This window comes from Tenebrio molitor, chromosome 5, assembly GCF_963966145.1.
Source record: "Tenebrio molitor chromosome 5, icTenMoli1.1, whole genome shotgun sequence".
Taxonomy (NCBI): domain Eukaryota; kingdom Metazoa; phylum Arthropoda; class Insecta; order Coleoptera; family Tenebrionidae; genus Tenebrio; species Tenebrio molitor.
In genome coordinates, this window is record NC_091050.1 from 10,133,117 (window position 1) to 10,159,414 (window position 26,298).

Here is a 26,298-nt window from a genome sequence, read left to right on the forward strand (position 1 = left end):
ATCCACAACATACTTCATACGAAGCGCATTTTAATGGAATTGGAATGGCCATAACATAGTTTAATGAAGTTGGTCATGCACAGAGTTCTCGATAAACTTTCAACTGTAGTCTAGTTGGCGTGAAAACTAAGTGTATTTGTGGTTGCCGCTCCATACGAAAATGATCAAAATTATGTGAATAAGTGAATCCACACCGTTCACACAGTTGACACTATTGACAGTTCACGCCACATTAGAGTTATGTTTGTATAGAGCGGCACAAATTTCATAACATGGGCATGGCTTGCTTCGACTACAATCATTTATAATAACCCTGTATTTCCATCTATAGGATTATTATAAATGTTTGTTTCATCATAGTTGCCTGGGCTTAAGGATATCTGTTGAGATTTGTTGCCTCCTCTGTATAAAATTTGACAATGTGAGTATTTCCGATTTATTCTCACACATGTGAGTATTTGCGAATAATTTTCGTCCAGCTTCATGACACTCAGTTGGCACATTTTAACCCTCAAATGCATTCTGCAGCAGAGCCGATTTTCGGAACGAGCCGTAAAAAATGGCCCTCTTTTTGTCGCTTTTGGCGCTTCAGCATGACGGTCCCATCAACATGATTAAATGTAGTTTTTACCTCCTGAGAAAATCTATAATACACTTCACATGATGCAGAAACGCACAAGGACATATTTCTCCACTTTATCTAGAGAAGTCATGTATAAAAAGGCGTAAAATGTTCCACACTGTAATTTATCCAGAACGACGTTTGCAGAGAGAGAGACGGAGGAAAGCGGAAAAGTTCCGAGCTCGTTGGAACATGTCACCGATATTTGCACTCATCAATTACTCTACCCAGTTTCCATTGTTTATTTACACGTTTTATTATGTGGAAGATTTTACTGCTTCGCATCCATTTCCGGAGATATCGACTCGTTCTCTATTGAATTATCTTGGAATTAACAATGTCACGTACATATTTATTTCGTATTCGGATAAATAACTCGTGCCCGGAGGATTCCATTTATTTACACGTCCTTAAGAGCTTACGCCGAATAAAACCTCCAGGGACTCAATACGAATGTTCGACGCGGAAAGGGACCAAAACTTTATAAGTTTCAACTGCCACAAAGTACAAACACTAAAAATTAATGAACTCTTTCAGTTTTCTCAGAACACAACGGAAAAAATCATAAAGCTAACAGCTTTCGTTCGCAGACGCCGCTTGGTTCTCACAAAGGAAATTCACTCTCAGTAATCACAGCAAAGCATTTAAAACTTCAAATTTAATCAAATTAAAAACGGCGATTTGTTTAAAATTTCAGAGGTTTTATAAACAAAATGCTAAATTGAATTTGAATTTCGATCGACTTTCGCACTAATTTAATCTAAATGCTGGTCCACAATAATCGTCACTAATTTGTATTTTTGCATAATTATAACTAAATAGTGACATTTGCGTTAAACGCATTAAACTGGAACATTTTACACTGCATTAATTTAGCGCACCAGACGAGCAGGTCGATTTATTTGACCGAATTAACGTTTTTGTAAAAAAAAATGCATGGTAGGTAGGTGTCGTTAATAACTGTTTAATTGGATCGCGGCAGTTGTGAACAATCCACCGACAGATTGATTGCAAAAAGAAATCTGGGCAACCATGCAAAAATATTCAATTTAAAAGTGGCGATAAAAAGTTTCTTAGTGCGCTGAAAGCGCTTTCAGCACCTGTTAGCTGCCGGTTGCTGCAATACAAAAGGATTGGGAACAACACAATATCCAATAAAAATGTATAATACGTGAGTACGCTTTGATAGAAATCGTTTTGTGGGGGAAAAATGTAATAAAGCGACTTTGAATCAGTTCCGAGATCAAACGATTCGGACGCTAATGAATTACTAGCAAACAGTTTAATTCGGCAGAAAAAAGCAATTTGCCCTCAAAGAACATAATTTCATATTTTAGTAAACGTTTGGGGAAATCAAAAGTAATTTAAGTGCATTTTTTATGCAAATCTGCCGGGTCTGATAGACGGCGCCGCTCGTTTTTGAATATTTGAGTTCTAATAAATTTTCAATATGTAGATTATAACGTGTCGGAAGATTTGATTAAAATTTCCCGTGCAATTTACGTTTATATTGCGGCTGTTCTTGTTGAGCAATTGATGGAATTGCAAATCGGCCCATTTCGGATTCCGAATTGCCACTGCAATGTTTTTATAATTCTCCTTATGTGATGGGGTGGGATTACGGCGGCGAGGCCAGGTTTTGCGTCGATTGCACCAAGGGCCATCCACGGTTCAATTACAGAGTACTCCGGTCGGTAATGCGATTGGTCGATCCGAGGCAATGAACGATATGGCGCAGTAAAAACATCGAATTAAATTTCACTAAATTTAAACCAGTTCTGATGAAATTGCAAAATTAGAGGGTTCGGGTTCTACCTTTTCGATTGACTCCAGAGAAGGTTTTTCATTTCAAATTAACATCACGGAGTTAAAAAGCAGAGCTTACAAAGGTGCTTTGACTAGCCAGAGCGAAGCAACAAGTTTCTTGTACTTAACAACACTAGGTGCACCTAGTAAAGACGATAAAGGCAATTGTTACGTTAATGTTCAATTGTAGCAGCATGTTCCAGACCAACTGAATAAAATAACAAAAATGTCTTGGTAGGGGCACAGACGTGCAAGGAGGGTTTGAACTCGTTGCCGAGGGTTTTTCACGAGTGATAATGATCCTGACGGTTTGAAAATGCAACCCACAATACATTTGCAAAGTATAATCTGTATAATCTTTGGTAGAAAATTCTTCAATATATTTTTTGACGTGTCATTTTCGCCATTTGCGTATCTTTTTACATATTCATGAACGTCACTTCAAGAGAAACATCTTCACCGTGACACTATACAGGGTTGTACGAGCCGTACTAGCCTAACATGAAACCCTAATTACAGTGTGCCCATTTTATCGGTTCCCGCCTTAAAACTACAAAATAGGCAACACAATTTACTTTTCGGAGATGTTAAAAAAAAATGTTTTTGAAAATTTTACAAAGGTTGCATTGAATATTACCATCATGGATGACATCAGTCATCAAATACTTCAAAAATTTGGAAATAGAGGAATTCTAGTTTAAATTATTAGGTTATGCGTACGTCACTTTGTGGCATATTAAATGTTTCACTTTGGCTAACTATGTTTGTTATTTTAAAAAATAAATAATTTCCACCAAGATATCTGTGCAATGTATTATGTGTTGCCTATTGCTAAACCGTAAGGCGGGAAGAGATAAAATGGGCACCCTGTACATTTACATTACAAAAACCATGGTGCCTGTAGTGTAATTTGGGTTGCATACATGTTAGGCTCGTACTCTGTATAGAGGTGTGCTGAAGAAAATTCGTTTTGGTACACCTGCGAGGCTTAGTTTAGAAGGTGAGACTGTTCCGTGTTGTTTCTTTGTCGTTTCTGACCCCCTTACGTAGACGTTACTTAACGTCAAAAGTAAGTACTTATTCTCCCACTTTTTCTCACTTGTTGATAAAAGTAACCCTGCGAACTGTTAGCACTTCTTATATGATGTACCAATCAACTTACTAACTAACATTTTGGGTGCGTCATTACTCCAGTATGTGGAATTTTTTCGCCAGCAGCAAAACTTGCAATTTCCTCTCACCCGGTCCGGTATTCCGGAGCTAATATTTTCTTAATCTTTGCAAAACCGCTTCCACTCTCTTTCCCAGCAGTAACACATCACTGAAAGTGTTCCGTTAAAGACGATATTCCCCGATAGGAGTTTTTCAATCTGCTGTCGACGTCGACAAATTGTGTACACAGCACAACAAACAACACCAGTCCGCATCGAAAATTGCAGATCGTTCATGTGACGCGGACGTTAGAAAAGTAATTTTTTGTTTGATGGGATTATATTATCCCTAACTCCGGATTACGATTTCCTGAACGAAACAGAATTGCGAACAAATACGATCGCCAATAAAGGGCCACACCTGACAAATAACAAAAACAAACAACCACGATTATTAAGCATTTAACTCGGCCATTTCGTGTTCTTCACCGGAAGGGCATTAATATGCAACGAAGCTAATCCGATAGCCGGAATTTCACCGCTCAAACCTGGAATCCGTTCAACCGCTAGGTACATAGTTTGAACCAGAGACCACGAAGAGACAGCTCTAGGCTCATACAGCAACTGGCTTGATGTAGATAGTTCAGCTTCGGATTGAATTTGCTCTATATTTCATGTAAGAACTAATAGAGAGTTTTCGTGTAAAATGGAAGCTACAAGGATCTAACTGGTGGAATAATGGGGTACATGGATCCGGTTCTCTAATAAGGACAGGGGAGATTTAGAATAAAATTTGTTTTGCAAGAGGTGGGCGCTCAATAAAATTTGCCACGCGCAAGGAATAACTAAAGGAACAAATTAAAGAATTCCTCGACAGTAACGTTAAATATTTTTATGAAAATTTGCAAGAAGTGAAACTGAATATTTCCCGGGATAAATTTGTCATATAATAAATTATGTTTTTTTAGTCTTTTATTTTTTAATGATTCGTAAAGAAAAGAACAAGATTAAAAAAAAATTGTTTGTTGAGAGTTTTGTTGGGTAACGAGGCAAAATATGTTTTGTTCATATTTTTTGTTTGCTCTTGTTTTGTTGTTTATTTTTTATTGGGTGAGTTAGATTATCAAATTATTTTGGAAATGGCGCGAGCCCTCCGCAACGAGGCAGTTTCCGTCAACTTTCGTTGTTGGCGTTAACGAGGTGGCGTGGTCGGCGAATCCGGGACTTAACGTTGCCAGATACAATAAATCCCTCATCCCGGAAGACCGTTAAAAGTCGTTACTGATTTGTAACACGAAAGAGGAAGGGCCGAGCCTCCGAGGTCGTTGATAATATTTGCTTGTTACCTTTTGCTACGGGAGACACAGCTATAAAGTTGACAAGGGCGGCACCGGTGCCGTGACCCATCAGAGTCACCCTCTCGGGATCACCTCCGAAGGCTGGTAGATTTTCCCTAAGCCAGTGCAGCCCCGCCACCAGATCCATTAGGCCGAAATTCCCCTGGGCGCTACCTTTAGTACCGGTCTTAAGAAAACCTGAAACAAAAACCGAAATGATTAACTGGAACGCAGATGAAAGAGACGGATTTCAAAAGGCCGCTAACTACATGCAAAAATATTCTGCATTCAGCGTGTGCATAAACACGGCGCAATTACTCCGGGAGCGGGCGCTCAGGTGCTGCCGGCTCCGGGGCCACTTCACAAAAAAATCATATTCGATTGTATCGGAAATGGCTTTTCGGGGTACAAACAAAACTGCAGGAAACGGCGATGAAATTGTCGAAAGCTTCTTCCAACAAAACCACCAAAATTAATTTTGACAACGTTTCATGTTCCACAAAATTAATTGCCAAATGCAAACGATTCTTCGTTTGTTTTTGTTTCATCGCAAATATTAAACACTAAGTCGTGCATTTACATTCCACACTTTAACATGCTGTTAATATTGGCGAGGCAGTAAAGAGAGCCTTGGCTATTTCACGTCTTCGTAAAAAGCGGCATAAGCTGAAACAAATTGCCTCTTTTATTCCTGTAATGACTCTTTAAAATTTCAGCACACACCACGGCCTGTTTTCAGCGTAGATAAACAATTTTCAGAGAGCAAAATTATTTAGAGTTTATTTCCATCAACATGTCTTTAGATATTCTATTAAAAACTGCCCTACTACCATTTTTTCATCAAGCTTTTCCCATTCAACCCGCGCTTTTGTCTTTCCGTTTTAAAACACCGAATAAACGTCAGCTTTCAGGTTTTAAACGCTCTTACATATTGCACACATTTCTCACAACGGAGTCTAAGAAATTTCAATTTAGGCTTTCGCTTGCTGCCCCTTAACGAACTCCCGTTCGAGTGGCGTTTTGTGTACTCTAATCAAAAGAAATTTTAATGAGAGCGTCCTAGAATATCTGTGTCTCTGTGACCATGTCCCTGAATGAATTGGTAATCTAGATTTGTTGGCAAGTGTGGGCAACACGTGTTTTGTGGCTTTCCGAGGCTTGAGCTTTCCGTTAAAGTGAAATGAAAATGTTCATTAACGCAGCAAACTAGAAACACTTTTCGTACCATTTCAGTTAAATTTAAAAAATGCAAAAATGAAAATTGTTCGGAGATATTTTTAGAGGTCTTTGATTTTCTCATGGGCTATGAGTCATATCTGCGCAAACGACGAATATCGGTACTTCCACGTGTTATAGTGGTCGACGTTTTCAGTTTTCATTTACAGATTTTTCACTGGTTTATCGCTCCGCCTTCGTGCAAATATTTCCAAGGTCACAGCCCATGAGAGAATCAAAAACTTCTACTGTCAGGCTAAGAATTTAGCAATACCTCCTCGTACTACGTAATCTCCCGGAAAGATTTCCTCCAACAACCATTTGGGTAAAAAGCTAGGGATCAACTGTTGCAAGGTACTCTCTGGTGCGCCCCAGCTTTGGGGGTAGGTTTCTGTATAATTCTTTTTTTTTGGGGGGGTATTATAATAATCGGAAAACAATTTTGGGAGGGTTTGCAGTCGTGAAATGTAAGGGTGTCGCTACCGTCGTTCGGTAATTTTCAAATGAGATAAAAATCTTGCCCGGCCGAGCGGCGTTCAACTCGCCCCCTCGTTCGGTGAAATTTATTATTTTATTACGTATAGGGGGGGAGCAGCGTCCGGAGGTGCAAATGAAATTAAAAATCGTTTGGAAGTCGGCGTGTGGGGGTGATTAACGAGCCCGTTTCAGTTACAATGGGGCAAGAGGTTATTTTGTTCCGCGTGCCCCACATTGTAAACGTAAATCCTGCAACCTGCCTACAAAAGCTTTTATAAATTAAGTCGAGCACTAGCGGTGCCAACATTGTAATTAAATTAATAAGATGCATATAGTTTGCGAGGGCATTGTTTTTAGTCCATTTGTTTCCGGCACTTGAGCCAGTTTATTTTGCTAATTTGTCAGGAGAACTAAGTTCGCGTGATGGCTATATTGTGCGAGCTCACCCACTTAAATACTAGCGCCGTATGATAAAGCAATTAGCACCTAGACCTCGGGCGCGTCTTCCATTGAACCCGAAACAATGGTAGGCCTCGTGGATATCTCGCAATCAATCACCCAACTTCGCCATTAACCCATTAACCCGCGCAGGGACTTTTTCGGAATGTTGTTGACACGGCGTGGCGGGAGATCACCGCGGTTGATACGCCTGGAAATGTTCCGGAGGGCTTTCGACCCATCAAAACATCAAACGAAATTGACTCAAAGCTCTGCAATATATCAGCCGATTGTAAATAACTTTTTCACACAAAGCAGTCGCTGATTATTAGGATGCAATAAATAAATCACATTTTTTCCCGAGGACGATTTAACAGATTGGAAAATAGACGACACCCCGGACGCGCCCCCGGAAACGGCTTCAAATATCGATTCGGTCCTTGCATAATACGCCGACAAAAGTTTATAATGAAATTTTCTCCCGTTACAATGTTTATTTAATTAAAAATTTCACCGGACCTTCTCAACAAATCTCAAACGAATCACAGGGCGCTTTCTTTCAGACTCGCCTAAAAATTTAATTAGACGGAGCGGAAAGTGATACATGGAGTCCGGATCGGCCAATAATATGCTCGAGGATATTTCAAGGATACAGTCGAGTACAGGACGGACTTTATTAACAAAGTTAGCTCATCACGCGATGTCCTCAAATGTTCCCAGTCCAAAGTGCAAAATTATTACTTTGCTATAAAAAAGTTTACTTGCGGGAAGTTATGTGCGGTTAATGAAGGTTCAGCTCGCACAAGAAATGTTAATCATGCAAAAATATAGGAGAAATAAAATCATAATGATGTTGCATTAAGTGCATCTTAATTATTAAGTCAAGATAAAATTGTTGTTAGTCACATATTAAATCCATTCTGGAAACTGAAAAAAAAAAACTATCAAGAGTAATTACAATTTAAATACGCAGACAAAAGACAAAAAAAAGGCATTATCGTTCAAGGAAGCTGAAAAAGAAAAAAAATTTATAACCGGACAAAAATAAAATATACATATTGAAATTAGAACATAAATGCATAAATGTTTTTAGTGAAAAGCTTACTGAATTATTACAAATGTTTCTAATATTGCTGCTGTAGAAATTTGCTACCAATGAGAATGGTGTATGTGATTACTTGGTTGCCTAAAACAAGGGGCTTTTAAGTTTAAAAAATTAATATAAAAAATAATTTAAATCAAATCATAACAAGTTCAGTTGATTTGTTACATAATAATAATAATTAATATCTATGTTCACTGAAAATAGTTATTTACGAACCAAGTGCGGGAAAACGATGTTCCCGCATGAGCGGATTTTTTAAAGCACGAGCGACGAAGGAGTGAGTGCCTTTAATTAATGCGCGAATGAACGGAAGATGTCTTCATGCAAGTGGTTCGTACAATATTTTTTGTACGAAAATTAAATTAATTTTTTTTGTTTTAATACATTAAACATAAACGAACATAAAACCAAGTAGGCAGTGATCTTTGGTTATTGGAAACAATTGCTTCACTGGATATTTCAATTTTTGCAATAATTTGTGAATTTTGTAGGAACAATTTTCAACGATTATAAATCTTTCCGTAATTTTTTAATGGAGGAAAACCCAGGGAAGTTGTATTTTATGAACTAAATTTTATTATTATCAAGACAGATTTTTTTTTGAATGCCTCAAAGGGCCAGTGTTTTTTGCAATTTTTACATTCGAGTCGACCGGGAAGCACTCGTTTCGGAGCGAGCGTTGGATGTTGGAAGCGTTGCTTTCAAGGCTATGAGTACAAAAAATCATTATACCCCAAATTTTATTACACACAGCATTATTTAACTAATACTTCTGAAACAATGTGAAATGTATTGTTATAGTTCTTCTAAATCATTAAATTGTCATTTAAATACTTGATATTCTAAATATTCAAATATTGCACAATCCAGTGTTGTCAGACGAGGACGAGGAATTATTACCTATAAAATCTCGAGCACGCTACGGAAAGGAATACAATCCGTTACTGAGATGGAGACAAGTAGTAAGAAGTGCTAGTTTGGCGTCAACGTCAAGCTCTGTACCGACACGTTATTTAGAAGAAAAAAAATCAGGAACATTTGGAGTTTTAATTCGTGTAAAAAATTGTACATTTAATTTCTATAATACTGATAAAAAAGTTAAGTATCTTTGTATGTGCTAATTGTTAATAAAGAATTCTTACAAATGTATATGTATGTATGAACGTTATTTCAAAGTAAGTACCTAAATGGGGATCAAATTTTTTTTTTACTTTCCCCACTAGTGAGGGAAGTGATTTACTTTCCTCACATGTGATGCAAACGCCTACTTTCATCTCTAAATTGAGTGATGGAAATGTCATTTTCAGACTTGACGTTGGAAAAAAAAATAAAATACAAAATAATGTGATGTCAATAAAGTGGTTGTGTGCACGTTGTGGAGTGAATTTGCGAAGAATGAAAACCAGTGAGTGAAAGACAGTAAGCGAAAAACGATGAGCGAAAGTGAAGTAACTATGGATACAGACTCTTGCTGTCTTAACTCACTCAGAACATTTTGAAAAGTCAAAGGACAAATTTACATTTTAACTTGCTATGAATCTAAAAATTGCCAATTACAATGTTAGAAAGATTTATAATCACTCTGCAGAATACCATTTATTGTGTTTTAACGACGCGTTCACTATTAACGTATAGTATAATAATTCGACAGAAACGAAGAGCAAATTTTACAGCCTTTGTCATAAGAGTAGCCCTAAAGGGTGTTGGACGAGCTCGGTGGGCCAAAGACGCGATCTACATCAGAGATTCGGCCTGACATCTTTATTCCCACCCTCACGGCGTCTTAAAAATGAACAAGCACAACAAACATCTGAGGCGCGTTCTTTATTGGATAAAAATATTTTAGAAAAAAATGAGGAACCGAGCCGAATACAGCCAATAGACTGCAGACGTGAGAATAGTATCAATGTTGGCTTTTCAATATTATCGTGACGTAAAACATCCCTGCTCCGAAATCAAAGCTGGATAGAAGTCACCCCCTGGAGAAGCCCCCAACAAAAGATACACATTATATACATAGCGCATCGTTGATCAGTTGTAAAAAATATTTGTGGCGAGTTTTTCGCCAAATCTGGGAGCTTGTCGCTGAAATACAGTAATCCGGGGGAGGGACCGGAGCGGTTTACTTACAATAATGTACCTAAGGCTATCTCGCCAACAAAATAAACCCGGAACACAATGGCTCGACGAATCGATAATAGAAGCGTTTTCAAACAATAAAGTCATAATTTTTTCCCCGACATCAATCAAGCTGCTTCTTCCTTATTTGGCCGTGGGTGTCTCGCCGGATTCGATTGTAACGGAACTGCTCCTGACACTTCTGTCAATACGTGCAGTGTTAAGTTATTTTTAATGAAATTGGCCAAGGATGAGTCGGCTTCGATAGCGCATAAGAACTGAATTACAGTTTCATTAAATTCCGCTAAGACTACTTAAGATTCCGTAAATGCAGTTATCAAATTTAAATGTTTAACTTGAGAAGAGTGCTCTCTACGTTTGAAAATGTATTTTCAGGGGATTTCTGTTGCTCGGTAAAACGACACGGAGTCTTACAACAAACTGTATTTTATTCAGTCGATAAAGTAGAGGGTAAATAGAGTTATAAGTGCCCTGCATTTAAGGCTCAAGGAAATTGTAAATATATGAGAGAATACACAACCGGCGAATCCCCAAAACACTTGAATTTATTCACACTGCCAATTTTTTTTCCGACAGTGGGGAGATAAAGGTGCATAAAATATTTGCACAAGAATATGCATTTGTAAATTCAGAATTATTTTACGTGAAAATGATGAGGGATTATGAAAAACATTATTTTCATAGGTGTTGGATGAAAAACAAATTCAAAAAACTTTCTGAATGCGGTGTTAATGTTAATAATAGTTTTATTAGGAAATATTAACTTGATTATTTCCTTTATGTGTTTAGCAACCCATTGCGTGACAAATATTGACCGATCAAAACGAGAAAACAAAAAATAACCCGATAAAATTTCTCTTAAATACACATGTGCAATAATCTGATAAAAAATGTCGCTACCTGATTTTTTTTTTAATTATTTTGAATAAAAAGGATTGGAAATAATGCGTTTGTTTTCATTCTATTCAGGAAATAATCAGCCGTATACCCCTCGTGCAAAATTTTAATATCGGCATTTTTTTGCTAATGAACTCAATCATCCATAAATTATTCGGTCAGAAGACCAATTATTATCAAATAAAAGCCCTCGACTTCGTCTCGTGCTCTTATTTGATAATAATTGGTCCTCTGACCTCATTTATGGATGTTTTCGTTCATTAGCAAAAAAATTTCCGATAAAAAATTTTGCACTTGGGATATAATATGTGATAAAAACTGTGTATTTTGCTATGAATCATTCCAATTTACTATGGAAGTCTGTCTCTTTGTACATTTTATTTGGATTAAAATATTAATTCACATTATTGTAAACCCATTTGTTATTAATAATTAACATCTATGTACAATAACGCTAAATTATATGTACATATGTCCTACAGTGGATATACACAAAAATAATAGATATATAGGTAGTTTATATTCTGACCCGGCGCATCCACCAGATTTGAATTAGTAGTTTCAATATTTTTAATAAAATAGAAGACAGAATGATTTAAAAACACATTTAATGGCAAATTGGAAACTAAACTAGATGACAGTGTTAATATCTAGAAGGATTCATAAGCAACAAAAAAAAAAAAAAAAAAACAAACAGAATTTGTGACGACACACTGCACTCTACTAGATTTATGCAGGGTATTTCACGAGTGATAATGACCCCGACGGAATAGAAAATGCAACCCACAATACATTTGCAACGCAAACCTGGATATTTCCCCCGACCATATCCAGGTTTGTTTCGCAAATGTATTGTGGGTTGCATTTTCTATTCCCTGGGGCTCATTATCACTCGTAAAATACTCTCTAGATATCTGATATAGAAAAAGTTGTTAATATTTTCAAAACAGCCAATCCGACTTGCATGAAAATTAATACGCCTTGGAGCTTATCAAAATAATTGTACTTTTTTGATGAAGTTATTGGGAAAATAAGAATTGCATAAAACCGCGGAAATTTCAAAGATCCAACAAAAACAACAAGCCTGGCAACCCTTACGGAAGCGAACACTTTGTAGAAACAAAAATCAAATGGGTGCATTTTTGTAGAAGTCGTCGTGAACCAATTTCAAAGAAAAATAGACAGACTCCCAAGTGCATATAAATTGCCTTTTGTAAATTTTTCTCATGATTTTGTTAGGACTCCGAAATAAATAATTCATCTGCGACTCGTGCTTATTTTAACAACAAAAGGATTCGTGGTATCGGAGAAATTCATGCAGCAGGGATATTCTAAAAAAAATATACGTTTATTTGAATGATCCTAAAGGTATCGATGGTACTCGTATTTGTATAACAAGTAGGTACTATCTTATTAAAAAGCCTTGGTTTAATTCCTTTTATCAGGTATACTTATTAAATTCCAATAATATGGAAACTACAAAGTGATTCAGGAATAATAAATAAAATGAGCCCAACGGAATTGAAAATGCAACCCACAATACATTTGGAAGGTAAAGCTGGATATTTACCGTGTCCACATCCAGCTTTACATTTGATTTTAATTTTGAAAGGATTAAGATCTGTCAGAACGCTTGAATTTTAATATTACGATATTGACTGTCATGTGATGAATGTTGGCACCACTTTAACAAATATTCTGTTACATCCTGAAACTCTATAAACCGATTGATTGCAGTAGAAAATGTCGAGCCAATTTCCAGTTTCCAACTGTTGTGAAATGGTAGGATTCCACCGCTAGACTAAAGCAGAACTGGAACCTTGTAATGTATGGAAAACAGTTATAAACGGTTTTAATTTGAACGCAGGAATAAGTGTGTTGCAATTAAATTCCCCCAACAATTCATCCTGCAAGATAAACATCCCCGATTCGAAAGCCAAGAAACCTACTCATGATGACTTAAATTCCATTATGTGCTCCTTACAGATTTTAATTAATACAAAATGTATGAGTTTTGCACAAACTAGACGCTCCCTTCTTGAATTAATTCTAATTAAGTTACGCTGTCTGTGGCGACAGCTCAGCGGTTGCGGCGACAGGGTCTAAAACTGGAACTGTTTGATGCATGAATTCCAATCATACCTGCGAGGTGGTCCTGGGATCAAATTCTACCAACCCAATGGGTCCACGAAGTATTAAAGTCCCCGACCCACCCAGATCCCCGAGCGCAATTAGAGAGAATCGTCATATTTTTCTGCTCCAGCCAGGACAAATTTGTTCCGGATTAGGGCGCGACATCCTAAATCTTTAACCTCCAACAAAGCGAATAAATTCCGGGTGGTGTGTGTTCCACGATATTCATGGCTCCGGTGCTCGGTCGCGTTTTATAAACCTTCAATATATCAGTTGTCTCCTTCTGTAATGTAGATTTATAAGCAAACGGCATTTTGAAACCTGACGTATCATACAGCTGCTTTCATTGCAGAACGTAAGCTACGTGAAATGAATAGTAGAAGTTTCTTACGCTTCGGAAATGCCATAAATACCTCTTGTTTTATTCGGCTTGTTGACAGGTAAGATAATGGAATAATGGAATATGTTTGTAAGGAAACGCGAGTGTTTCACGAAAATTCCATTGTGCTCGTCTCGAACAACAATACTTATCAAAAATATTTGCTCATTATTCACAGAGGAGAAGCGCGCGAATTTGTGACGTACGTGTCGGTCGTTTTCCGAAGAAACGTTGCAGGACCGTGATCGGGGTTAATTAAACTTTACAAGTTAATCCCCTGATGGGCCCAGATCGATTACTCAGAAGAGACCGCACCGGATTTTTATTCATCTGATGCATCACAGAGAGCACAGAGACTTCGGAAAGCCTCTTCATCTAATTTGGATATTTTAAAATCACAAAGCCCTATGTGTAGCGTGTAGAGAGCAAGCCGAAACTTGTTTATTTAAAAGGAAAGGCAAAGTGACTGAAAGCATGGTAAAAAGCGCTTTTCATGTGGGTACCGAAGTCAGCGAAAGCTCCCCGCGCCAAGCACTCAGATGAAAATTTATCGAGGCCCAGGTGTCGATACTGCACAAATATCGACCCACCCCACTTGCATTAATTGAACGGGAAAAGTCGCCATTGATCCAGCTCCGCCGACTTCTCAGTTTAATCAAGCAGAATCAATGGAAATCTCATCAGTAATTTATTATCCCATTTGTGAAATGAGAGACAGACGAGCTGCCAAAAGCCGACGAAAAACTTCTAGTTTTGCTATCCGTCTCGCTTCCACCTTGCGGGATTGTTTTTCATCGACTTGCCATTTATATTTCACAAATTCGACCGAGGTGTGAAAGCTCGCAAGGAAAACTTCGCCTCTACACGTCATCGCAGCCTCCCTTTAATACCGTTAATTTGAAAAATTTATGTCGGAATTAACGACGGCGAGCGACACTTGCGTTGCTGCAAAAATGTAAATTATGCAAGAGGACGCGGCCAAATAGTGACGGTGATTTAAATAATCTGTCTGGTTGCAGATTTCGTGCTAATATTTTCACTTCGCGAGTTATGTGACGTAATTAAAACGCAAACACAAACATAAAAGTTGCAGTTGTGTTCCGACTTTTATTGCGACTAATTTAAGCAAGGTATCAGCGGTGGCGAAGTTATAATAACTTCTGTAATTACGCTCGTGATAATTTTTTTTGTTTTGTGGGTTGCATATCGTAGATCATACTAACATTATTCGATTTCTGGTGAAAGAGTCGGCAAACTTTCAACGCCTACTAGGATCCCACATTCACTTCTATAAACGTAAAAATATCAGTTATTTGAATACAAAGCTGTGCCACGGTTTAAAAATAAAACGTCATAAAATTCGATACTCGTCAACAATAAATAAATTAAAAGTGCCAATATTCGGTGAAAACTCACAAAGCAGTAATTATTCGAACCAAACCAGAAATCACGTGTCACGAGATAATTAAAGGTGACTGTCAAAACCCTTTTTTTTGTGAAATGCGACATTTTAGCGTTCGGACGAAATTTTATTAGCGTTATGTAAAAGCCGCATTCAGCCCGGAAAATATTACATATCGGGAAAAAACTAATTGAAAAATACTGCTTAATGTGCAGATCATGCGGAAAGAGACAAAAACGCAATGGCCTGGATTCGGATAAAATGATAATGTGATCATTACGACTCCGGGCAAATCTTTGTTTGGTGAGCTATCCGGAATAATTAAAATCCAGCTGGCAGCGAATGCAGGCCAGAGGCGTCTCGTAGGACTGCACACTGATGAAACACTGCAAGAGAAATTGTAAAATGTTGAGAGTGGAGTTGCTTTTCGACTTTAGAATTTTTAACAATGGCGCTGACGACCCACCACTGCCAAATCAATTCGGCTAAGCAGGTTTGAAGTTCACTCGTTGCAGAGTAATGGTAATTGCTCAAATTCAGTGCACAACACGTATTCTTCAGTGCAGAAAATTTGATTGAAAGTACCGTCTACACAATTAAAAGTTATCTCTTCCTTCCGGGTTTGAAAGAGCGCGCCGGGTTGAACGTCTTAATCCGCGCCCCAGCGATGTGTAGCAACACAGTTGGGCTCCTTGTTTACTCCATATTGGTAACATGTGGTGCGGAAGACCGATAAGTCGAAGGTATGCTTTGTCGACCCTAATAAAGGCGATACAATCTTCAACAGTCGAGAATATTACGGCGCCTGCAAATACTTAAAAATTTCCCTTTGTTTACAAAGCGCTTGATAAATTCCGTAGGCCAGGCACGTACCCCGACAAAAAATTGTCGGGGTTAAATAATTAAAAACGGGATTCTCTCGCCTCGACAAACACCGCCCCTTTCCTTAATAACAAAAATATCGGCCTGAATTATTTCGCAGAATATTCACGTTTATTTTTTTGCGAAGCGAAGAAGAATTATGCGAGTCGTGCAGATGACGTTAAGTTGGTTAAAACAACAACGAAAAAACTTACTCAACACGTAAATTACGGCCGGGGTGAGTATTTACGACGAGAGGGTTATCCTGAACGCGCCTGAAATAATTTTAAGCCAATGATAAATCTCCCAAAAGTTTCCACTTACCAACAGGGATGATTTAAATTTTACAGAGATGAATCCAAGATTGCGACTCTTAAAAAATCAACTGCACCGGAGGGTGCATATTTCATATGTAGCGTGTTAAACACCAGGACATCTTGTTTTATGTATGTCCAAAATTACCAACTTCTTCAGGAAAAAATGTGTTACTACGAAAAGATCAAAAGAGCTGTCTTTTTCCTTTTGTTATCTGGTAGCGGTTGACATACTCAGAATATACAGGGTATTTCACGCCCGACGGAATTGAAAATGCAACCCACAATACATTTGGAAGATAAAGCTGGATGTTTATCGCGTCCATGTCCAGTTTTACGTTCCAAATGTATTGTGGGTTGCATTTTTAATTGCACGAGAGTCGAAGAAGGAATTTTACACGATTTCTGAATTTACCCTCGCCTTTAATACTCTTGATTGAGTTAAATTAAATGATAACAATTGAGTATGTTGATTCAGAAAAGAAGATAACTTATCCATGAACAAATATTGTTTTGAAAACAAAATAACGAAATTTGGTTAAAGAGTAATTCAACAATACAAAATGTTTGCTTTAACCAAAAATATTCCCGACTTGTTTATTTTAGTTTCTTCCATAATTGGCACGTTTGGCGAAGACCGCTAACTTCCCCCTCAAATACTTCCTCCATAAAATTAATGAGGGTGATTTGTCTGTGCCAAGCGTTCTTGCGAAACGTAAAATTTTAAACCCCAACCCAGTAACCGGACCTGGTCAGTGAAACAACGTTGACCGAGATCATCTCTTCGTATTACCTGAGCCAACATATTAAAAAGCGTATTCGGAGCGATCAAGATAACCCCCAAAGCTCCACGATCACCTCGAGCGCAGCCTCCCACGTAACTTCAATTAACAACCCTTCAGTATTTGTTAACAATGTTGCGTAAGATGAAATTGATGCTGCAGCAGCAGTAATTCCCTTTCGAAGAGTAATGACGAAAACAGTTAGCAGTGACGATGAGCGTGTTTTATAAATTAACAACAAACCCTGTCTGCACCGCAAGCGTGATGAGCGGCATCGTTATACATAAAATTGCTATCGTAAAACAGCAGGTGGGTAACATCATCCTCATCAACCACAACCGAGTAATTAAAACGCGGAATCGAAAGTTCGCTGTGTTATCTTGTAGCGTATTAAAATAGTTCCAAGTTTGGCTAAAAGACACCGGAGATGGTCTACGCCGTCGTAAAGATAAGCTAATGTCTGTTGGGTGAAGAAGCGCTCCGTCGAGGCCAGAACGTGTGTGCATGCAAATGGTGCCTTGGCTGTATTACGTGTTGCATATCCGCAATTATGACGTGCACAAATTGCGCGTGGAGCTTTCATTTTGGCCAGTTTGGTGCAATTTCGCCGGTGCCTAGCGGCTTTGCAGGAATTAATTTCACACGTGTCATCTATTAGAAGCGACGCTATCTGGCTACGACTTGACAATTATCTCTCGAATGGCGGCAAGGTCTGATTAAGTCCTTTGGAACAATTCCCACCTGCTGCAATAATCTTGTTACTGTCATACACCTACAGCTACAGCGTATGCCTCCTTGATAACACCTCGGTAATTTATAGCCGCCTTCCAAGACCGCCCTTCCGGAACTTAAACCAGGATTTAGGCAATAATCGTAACTAGTTTAACGAGGTTGGCTAAATGAAAACTACAGAGGCCCCTGATGGCTGTCGCTCAAATACAGGATTAATCGAGGGGGCGGAAGCGCTGTAATCTTAAAAACCGAGAGGGTCACACTTTGTTTGCATTTAATAAAGAGATGATGAGTGTGTGACTCGTTACTTGAAGCTTTTTGAAATGACTGTTACTCGAGAGTACACAATTTTCCTCGCTTCAGTGTGTCATCATCTCAGAGGAGCGGAAATTGAGCTTGTTTCGGACTCTTGTTAGTTGTGAAAGGTCGAGTGAGCTTTACACAAGTTCGCTTGTAATAGTGGAATCTAGTTTGACTCCGGTTTGTCGGCGCAAATTCTAAAGAAATACAACCAAACTCGATTTCCGCTTTTGTGGGATATGTGTCTTATTTGTAAACAGACATTATAACAAAATCTATTTGCCAAATGCGATACATTTACCAAAAGGAGAATAAAATGTACAAGAATTTTATTTTTCTATAATTGATTCAAAAAAATTGAAATTCACGCATAGTTATCTGTGCCTGAAGTGGGTCATTTTCTGACGTGTATTTTTTTTTACATTGTTAGTAAGATCGAAACCATAGAGACCATACAAAACAATGTGTGAAATGCAATTTCACGCATACGACTATTTCTGTTTTTCATTTCACGCACTGTTTTTTATTAGTTACCTAGCAACATGGTCACTGCATTGAAACTTCAGAGTTCCTTCAAAAATTTGAATTTTTAATTTCAATTTTTTGAATCAATTATAGAAAAAATATTGTTTATATTTCGTGCGCGAAGATGTTTTTGTGCATTCAAAGGCTTATACTGCCTCGACCTTCGTCTCGGCGTAAAAGACCTTTTCATGCACAAAAAACACTCTCTTCGCGCACTTAATATAAAAATAACTATTATGATCATAAAACTAAACTGTCAATTTAGTTATAATATTTTGTGTCGATGTCAGTAATTGGAAAAAAGATTGTCTGATGATTTGTTCTAATACTTCTAATATTTTAAGATCTGTCATCGACGAAAACTTTTCTCAGGTAATCAACGATGTTGATTATTTTGCTCTGTGTATTAAATATTTTCCCTGCTCTCGTTTGGGTTTTTTCTAAAGTACCTACCTAAAAGCTGTCTCAGGTAGGCATGGGCATATTAAGATTCATGGAGAAATGTTCTAGAAAAACGTGAATTAAATTTAGCTTTGCAGATTTCTACTGACCAGTTTGTTATCATCAGAAAACTATAAAAAACAACTCGCTTTGTTTTTAAATAACACTCATAATTCACAATACATAACTTTATTTGCATTCAAAAAATATTTTATGTAATAAACAAAATTTTAAAATATGTGATGATGAGCTCGGTGGAATTGAAAATGCAACCCACAATACATTTTCAAAGTTAACGTGGTTATTGTTTTAAAATGAAATTATGACTCCATGATGGCTTTGCTAATAATTTTATTTGCCATAACTGACATTTACGAATAAGTTAAAATACGACGATTAAAATGTATTCAGACGATTTGAAAACAGACATAGTTTTGACTTATGGCGAATGTAATGAAAATGCTTCTGCCGTTGCTGGCTTATGCAGACAATAAACATTTTTCTAAAAACTCTCGTTTTTTCACAATTTCATTTAACCAGCGAATGACGTTTATGTCAAAATTTACGAAACTGCACAGCTAACTAAATTTTATGTTTTTTTAAATAAAAAACAAAATCCACGTCTACTTTGCAATTGTATTGTGGGTTGCATTTTCAATTCCATCAGGCTGTTTGTTACTCGTGAAATAGCCTGATTGTATTTTTAATTAAATCGTGCTGCCGAATTTGGATTAAACACACTTGAATCTACTAAGAAACATTTTATTTGCAGATCAGCGATATTCCACCATTTTAACACAATTTCTCTTCAACTTTTAGAAGTTCAAAAGTCTTATTAGGACAACTTCCGACGAACTAAATTGGCGAAAAAATCACTGAAACAAATATTTGACCCTCACTTTTTCATGCAGCTTTAGAAAACCTTCTAAATCTGCTTCATTGTTAGTTAACATTATTGACGACATTACCGGAGCTTCTAGAAAAGGTTTCGTTGTTATATTACTTTTTTTTAGCTCTTAGCTAAATCGTTTAATGTAATTAGCGATAAAGTTTTATGCGTTAAACTTAAGTATTTAAGTTTTAAATCACCTCCATTCCAACCGTACTTGGGTAATGTATCTACTAGGACTGGACAACATCTGTTGCTTAATGTGCGCTATAACATATGGTTTAGCACAGGGCAGAAAAGTAGAACTTTTGCCATTTATCTAGGTAATGAATTAAACAAAGAAAAGGATATGAAACGCTTAGAACGCATTAATTCATTCAAATGTAAATACAAAACGCTTTTATTATGTTTGTATTATTCAATTGTCTTTTTGTTATTATTAAAAAAAAAAAACAGACGGTAGACAACAATTGGATAAACAATATACGAATATTTTCCATCTCTGAAAAACATATTTTCTGTAGGAAACAAAACAGTTTGTGTTTTTATTATTTTTATAACTGCCGTTGGAGATTGTTTATATTACATATTAATATTTACGGTAACTGTGTTTGCGCTTTTAAACCAGAATTTTTAACTAGCTAAATTGCAAATTATTTCCTGAAAGGAGTAACTGTACAAGCAATTAGCTCTCCGTAAGCTCATAACATTTAAGCTCTTCAAAGATACGTCGTCTGGCGTCTTAACTATTAATTTAACAATTTATTATTAAAACCCCAACGCGGAATGAGTAAAACACTAAATTTCTTTTTTAATCCTCTTTTGCACAAGTGGTGTTGCTGTTGCGTTAATCTGATTACTGAGCAGAGTGCAGAGGAGCAAAATAATAACAACCTGCTCTAATAAATAAGAAAGAATGTTAAAAAATGTTGTGGATTGTGTTGTAGTTGGATATTAACTAATTTGTTTTTTGGTTTATTATTTCAATACTGTAAAATATAGGTATACTATTTACACTGTTTACAGTTATTTTTTAAAATTCCTGGATACGTCGTTGAATGATAAAGTTCGGTACTGCTTGCTGATTTTCACAAACATTATATCTTCTGTTCGTTTATTCAAAAAACAACGCTGTTTGACTCAGTCAAAGAAAGAATCCAGAGTTATGAAAGAGAAAATTTAATTTTTTGAGTAAACAACTTTTTGTACAATAAGATTGTTTTAAGTGCCTTTAAAAGCCTGCCTTAAAAAATAATTAGGTATTATTTGGGCAGCAAACCAAAAAGTTACTAATAATAATGGTTTAAGAAAAGTGTTTCTGTTTTTATTCAAATAAAAATATTTGATTCGCCAAGCCCAAATCTTTCACTTTAACATGTTGAAACAAGTCTCTAAGTAAACTTTTCTATTGTAAATCAAAATATACAGTATCTTCTTGCCTTATACTGTGAAAAGTAGTTATCAAAAAATTGTAGAAAGTTGTTGTAGTGGAATTATTTTTGTATCACTACCATAACCAGATGTTATGGTAATAATTTAGTTAGGTCAGAGTGATGGTAGGAACTTGCCCTCACCTAGCACTCCTAATCTGAAGTTGATGGTGACGACGATGACCCTTCCGGTGGAGGCGAGCACCGTCCCATCATAGGGATTGCCCGAGTTCCACTCGTAGCTCTCACCATGCACGTAAACTACACAAGGCAACGGATTGGTTTCCTCTTCGCCAGTGGCTGGAACAAAAACAGAAGAATAAGTCCGGCAAGAAACCACCAAAAAACTCCCTAACAAGCCCGGAGTGGTTACACGTGGACGACAATTTGCTCCGTCGTTAAATTTAAGCTTCTCCCATAAGCTTTGACGTTTCTTACGTCTCCTCTGATAAAAAAGTATAAGCGTTAAACGACCACCGGTTTCTTGTACGCGCCCTGTAAGTGACGCCGCAACGAAAATAATCACTTACGACTCGGAGGAGCTGTATGCCCGGTCGGGAAATCTTGTTTTCCCGGCCTGATAAAAAATTATTGCGCCGGAAACGCTTTGTCTTTCTCGGAGAAACGTTTTGTCAATTTGCGGCGAGGTTTTTGGTGCAGCGGCGACGCTGCAACGAGAGTCCTTCATTAAGATTAGCGCCATTAATCCTGACTGACGTCTAGGCGCCCACTATTTATAGAAAGAAATCCCGACGACTAAGCGCTACATTCATTTTTAATGCAGACGATAATGCCCGCAAGTCATGCAAGGAATCTGCCTTATTTAGATTTTATGCGAGGAAGATGTCACGACCGGAATATAAAAAGGACATGCTTTTTTCATCGGCTTCATCAAAGATTATCCTATTTTATATTATTCCTACGTTTCTCTAGTGTTTGAATATTTTACATCAGGACTAGGGACCGCTCCTGGTCTCCCGGTCAGGATCTAATTTGCCAACACCATTTGTATGGTAATTCCGTACACACGTGGTCATTACAGTATACTATAAGTAGATGTTGGCAGTAATGACCAGATTCTGAAGCTTGACAATGGAAATTGATTATAGGAATAGATTACACACTCCACACATGGAATTCGTCCTTTTGAAATGTTTTATCCACCTATAATCCAGTAGTGGTTGACAATAGAAAATAGTATATTATGTTATTAGGAGCAAAAATGAAGTTTTATGTGCTGCGACTGTCAAACGAAGTCAGCTTTCAATGTCAGATTTAGAAAGGAATTTGTTAAAATTTGAGTTAGGAATTTCAAACGATTAAGCTAGTTTACTTTATCTGCCGCTCGTCAGCGGAGATAATAACTTTATCTGCCGCTCATCAGATGCCATGGCACTTTAGTATTATCAATCCAGCTGTATAATGTCATATCTTACTAACGTTTGAAGAAAAAAATACTTTTTAAATATTTCACGAAAGCCGACCAAAAAAATCTCATTGAACTACTCTGTAAAAAATCAAACTTTCAGGGATTTGACCTGACCTGTCATTGAATCATCCATCTTTTTATTTTAATCTATTAATTTAAAAAATATAACATTTGACTCCTATCGTCCCATTTAAAATGTTTAAATTCTTTTGCGCCGCCACTGGGAGGAATAGAAAAGTGCAATTTATATCAAAGATGATGATTTAGAAATACAGGTAATAATGAAACCAAATTAAAGAAAATGAAAAAAATACAGCAGCCTGTCATTATTTCACTCTGAAGGTATGCTCATGGGATTTCCGCACTCGCCTGCGGCACTTGTTGCATAAATTACCATTATTCCTTACTTTACATTTGCACTGTATATTTATATATTCCATAGCGCATGCTAATAAAGTAAAATATTCGTATCAATTAATTTCCAGGAAAGTAAATTTAAATGGTTATGAATTAATTTTGAGAAAATACTACTTTAGATCGTCTAAACGTAAACCTCTCCGTTTTATAATTCAAAAACAATTTCCCTTCAGCCCTTTGACCCGCTTAAAATTTAACGTTCGATTTTAAGAGACCGTAAGCTCAATTTGCAAATCTCTTGTGTCAATTTTCTTCATAAAATTACACGAGATAGTCTTAACCCTAAGTCGAGCTTAAACTGGTCTAATTAACATTTGAGGGGTTCCCCGAGGCCGGCAACAAGACGTTAGCATCAATCACAACTTTTAAAACAATTAGAGCAACCCACGGACCGAAACAAGTTTTGCGTTATAACCAAATAAAAAAAAAGATATATTGTGGAATTTTATAGGAGGGAGCACAGATGCGGTTAGAATTTATATTTACATTTTTCAGCAGTTTCCGCGGTGAAATGTGGTCGTATTACTAAATTATCAAATTGTCGCTATGCAGCTTCTTTGCACGCGCTAATAATTTATTTTATTTCGGGGGGCGAAATGATTTCGTTCGTGAAAATTTGATTCGCGTGAGTAAAAGTGAAACATGATTCGAGTGGGCTTTTGAGTGATCAGTTCAAATTGATATAATTAGGGATTCGTGTAAGTTATGTGTTTGAAAAGGGACGGCAAATCTGGCTGGCAGTGTAATCCGCTTCCTGGCTGTATAAATACAAGGACTTCCTTAAAGTAAACATCTTGAGGCAACGGCATGTGTATCCTTTGACCTGAACCTCACCTGAATACATAATTATCATGTAGGTTTTACGACAAACACGACAAATTCTCTTTGTGCGCTCGTAACGCGTCGATTTAATTATTTTAATTAGAGGCGGTGCGAACGGGGGCGGCGTCCGGGTTTTATTTGACAAATTCGTCCAATTCTGCCTCGCTACATCCCACTGATAAGCAATATTAGAGCGAGATTCCATCTCCGATCGTCGATATTTTGGGCGGCTACGTTTCGAAAGACGTTCCTTGATCTGGTTTGAAACGATACGGTCGAAGGGTTCGAGGAGCGGCGGGAGATTTTATAAAAAATATATATTTTACGGGCAGACGGTCAATACGCGCCGCCCCCGATTCAACAAGTGAGGCCCGCATTTTTGGTCAGCGAGTTCCCGACCCCGAAGATTGTTCGGTCGCTTCGGCAAAATTTTCGTTGATGGGAGCTCGACCGGGCAAGGTATTAGTCCCCCGTCTATTCGAGATTTGTGAAATTGACGGAACGACGACGAGCTCATTTCGCCGGAATTATATTCTCGTGTTTAGGAGCGGCCGTTTCCTTTGTGTCTCGCACAAAAACCGCTTAATACGTTCCGGCAGAAGTCACGATTAAATCAGGAAAAACTGCAGCGAAATTACAGGATCAAAGGACCGGCACGCAGGTGCGCACTCAATGACTTCGGACTGCACAGGGATTATCTGGGATTATTGCAAAAACGCCCCCCACGTGGGATTTCATTTTGTTGTCGGTATGATATAAACGGGAATTAACGCGGAGTTTTAAGGGGTTTCCAAGAAAAATTACATTTCCAGATTCATTTTGTTATTTGCATTTTTCGGGAGGATTCTTTCCCCAGCGCTCGAATTATTTGATGAAAGCGACCCTCATGAAGTCGATTGCTGAATAAAATTTAATAAGGCGCTAACTCCGCCATCGCAAGATGTAGCACACCTAGCGGACCCTCCAACCTAAAACAATTAATCTTTAGCTAATAGAGGCCCCACTAATTTTATTAAACTTGGGTTAGTTTTCAGTTTTAGGCGGTTGATCCGCGCTCATTTTGCCCTTAATTACGGCCGGAGCAATTTTCTTCACTAGAAAGTTTTCAAAATTGCTCTTATAAATTCTACTTTAAACTTGCATTAACCCGCAATGGCCCGAGATAGTGCCAGACAGGTCGCGATCTGAAATAATTGCAAGCTCTACTTTCCAGTGTATTGTTTTATCTCACAAAAATAATACATTTTTCAATTTTATTGTACGAAAACAAACAAATAGACGTTTGTTGAAATAAGTGCTCGTTCTTCTAACGTACAATTTGAAAATGACAAAATTATTGTTGTTACAACAGTCCTCTAAAATTCTCTAAAACACGTAAAAAGAGAAATCATTTGAGCAACAGAATTGGCCGAATTGGCGCATAAGAATAGGACATTATTCGACGAGTGTGTAATAATGGCTATTACCGGCTATACGATACTTTTTCTGTAATGTAAAAATCTTGTCATTTTTACTTACAGAATTCATTTATTACGTCTTTCCTTATTTTTACTTTTACTTTATTTATTACCTAATAAAAGAAATATGGAGACTCGCGAATTATGACATTTCAAAATACATAGTTATGGCATAATGAGTATTGTATTGTATTATAACAACTTTACAGTCACAACCCGTGGAGTAGTGGCTCATTACTCACGACCGTGGTTAATGAATACCATTATTATCTGTAAACCCAAATATAAATAAAGAATTTATTATTAATTATATTATTCAACGAGGGGGTAATGATGGTTATTACTCATGAAGCTGATTTTGTGTCACGAGCGGAAAGAGAGTGACGTAATTCATCCGAGAGGTTAATAGCCATCACGCGCAAGTAGAATACTATACTTTTTCTACGCCTGTGAAGAGAAACTAGAACAGATTTCACAGCTTCGCGTTATTTCATTTGTGCCATCAAAGTGAGCTTAATTTACATGAAATTGGCAACACTGTCACCTGGAGGGAATTAGCAATATAAACCGTTACTGTGGTAAACCTTAATATTGGTAACGTAGTTGCAAGCTAGTTGACATGCAATAGACCGAGCTTCATTGATTATAACAGAAGGTTAGATATGGGAAATTCACGAATTCTGCAACGGTTTCGGTCCTTTGCTATTGCAATGATATGAATTCTGTATTATATTCACGTTCACGTTAATTTAAAACTGGGACATAGATTAAATGGCATTAGAAATTGGTTTTCGAGGT

At 37.3% G+C, this 26,298-nt stretch overlaps 1 protein-coding gene across 1 annotated transcript in view; it reads right to left on the reverse strand.

The window, feature by feature from the left end:
• The window catches only part of Nlg2 (Neuroligin 2), a 183,637-nt gene that overhangs the window by 51,473 nt on the left and 105,866 nt on the right, over positions 1-26,298 (reverse strand). The window contains exons 5-6 of the mRNA XM_069048059.1: positions 21,520-21,675; positions 4,926-5,114 (exon numbers count right to left, since the gene is read on the reverse strand). Of these exons, the coding sequence (XP_068904160.1) occupies positions 4,926-5,114; positions 21,520-21,675 (345 nt within the window). The remainder of the gene's footprint in view (positions 1-4,925; positions 5,115-21,519; positions 21,676-26,298) is intronic.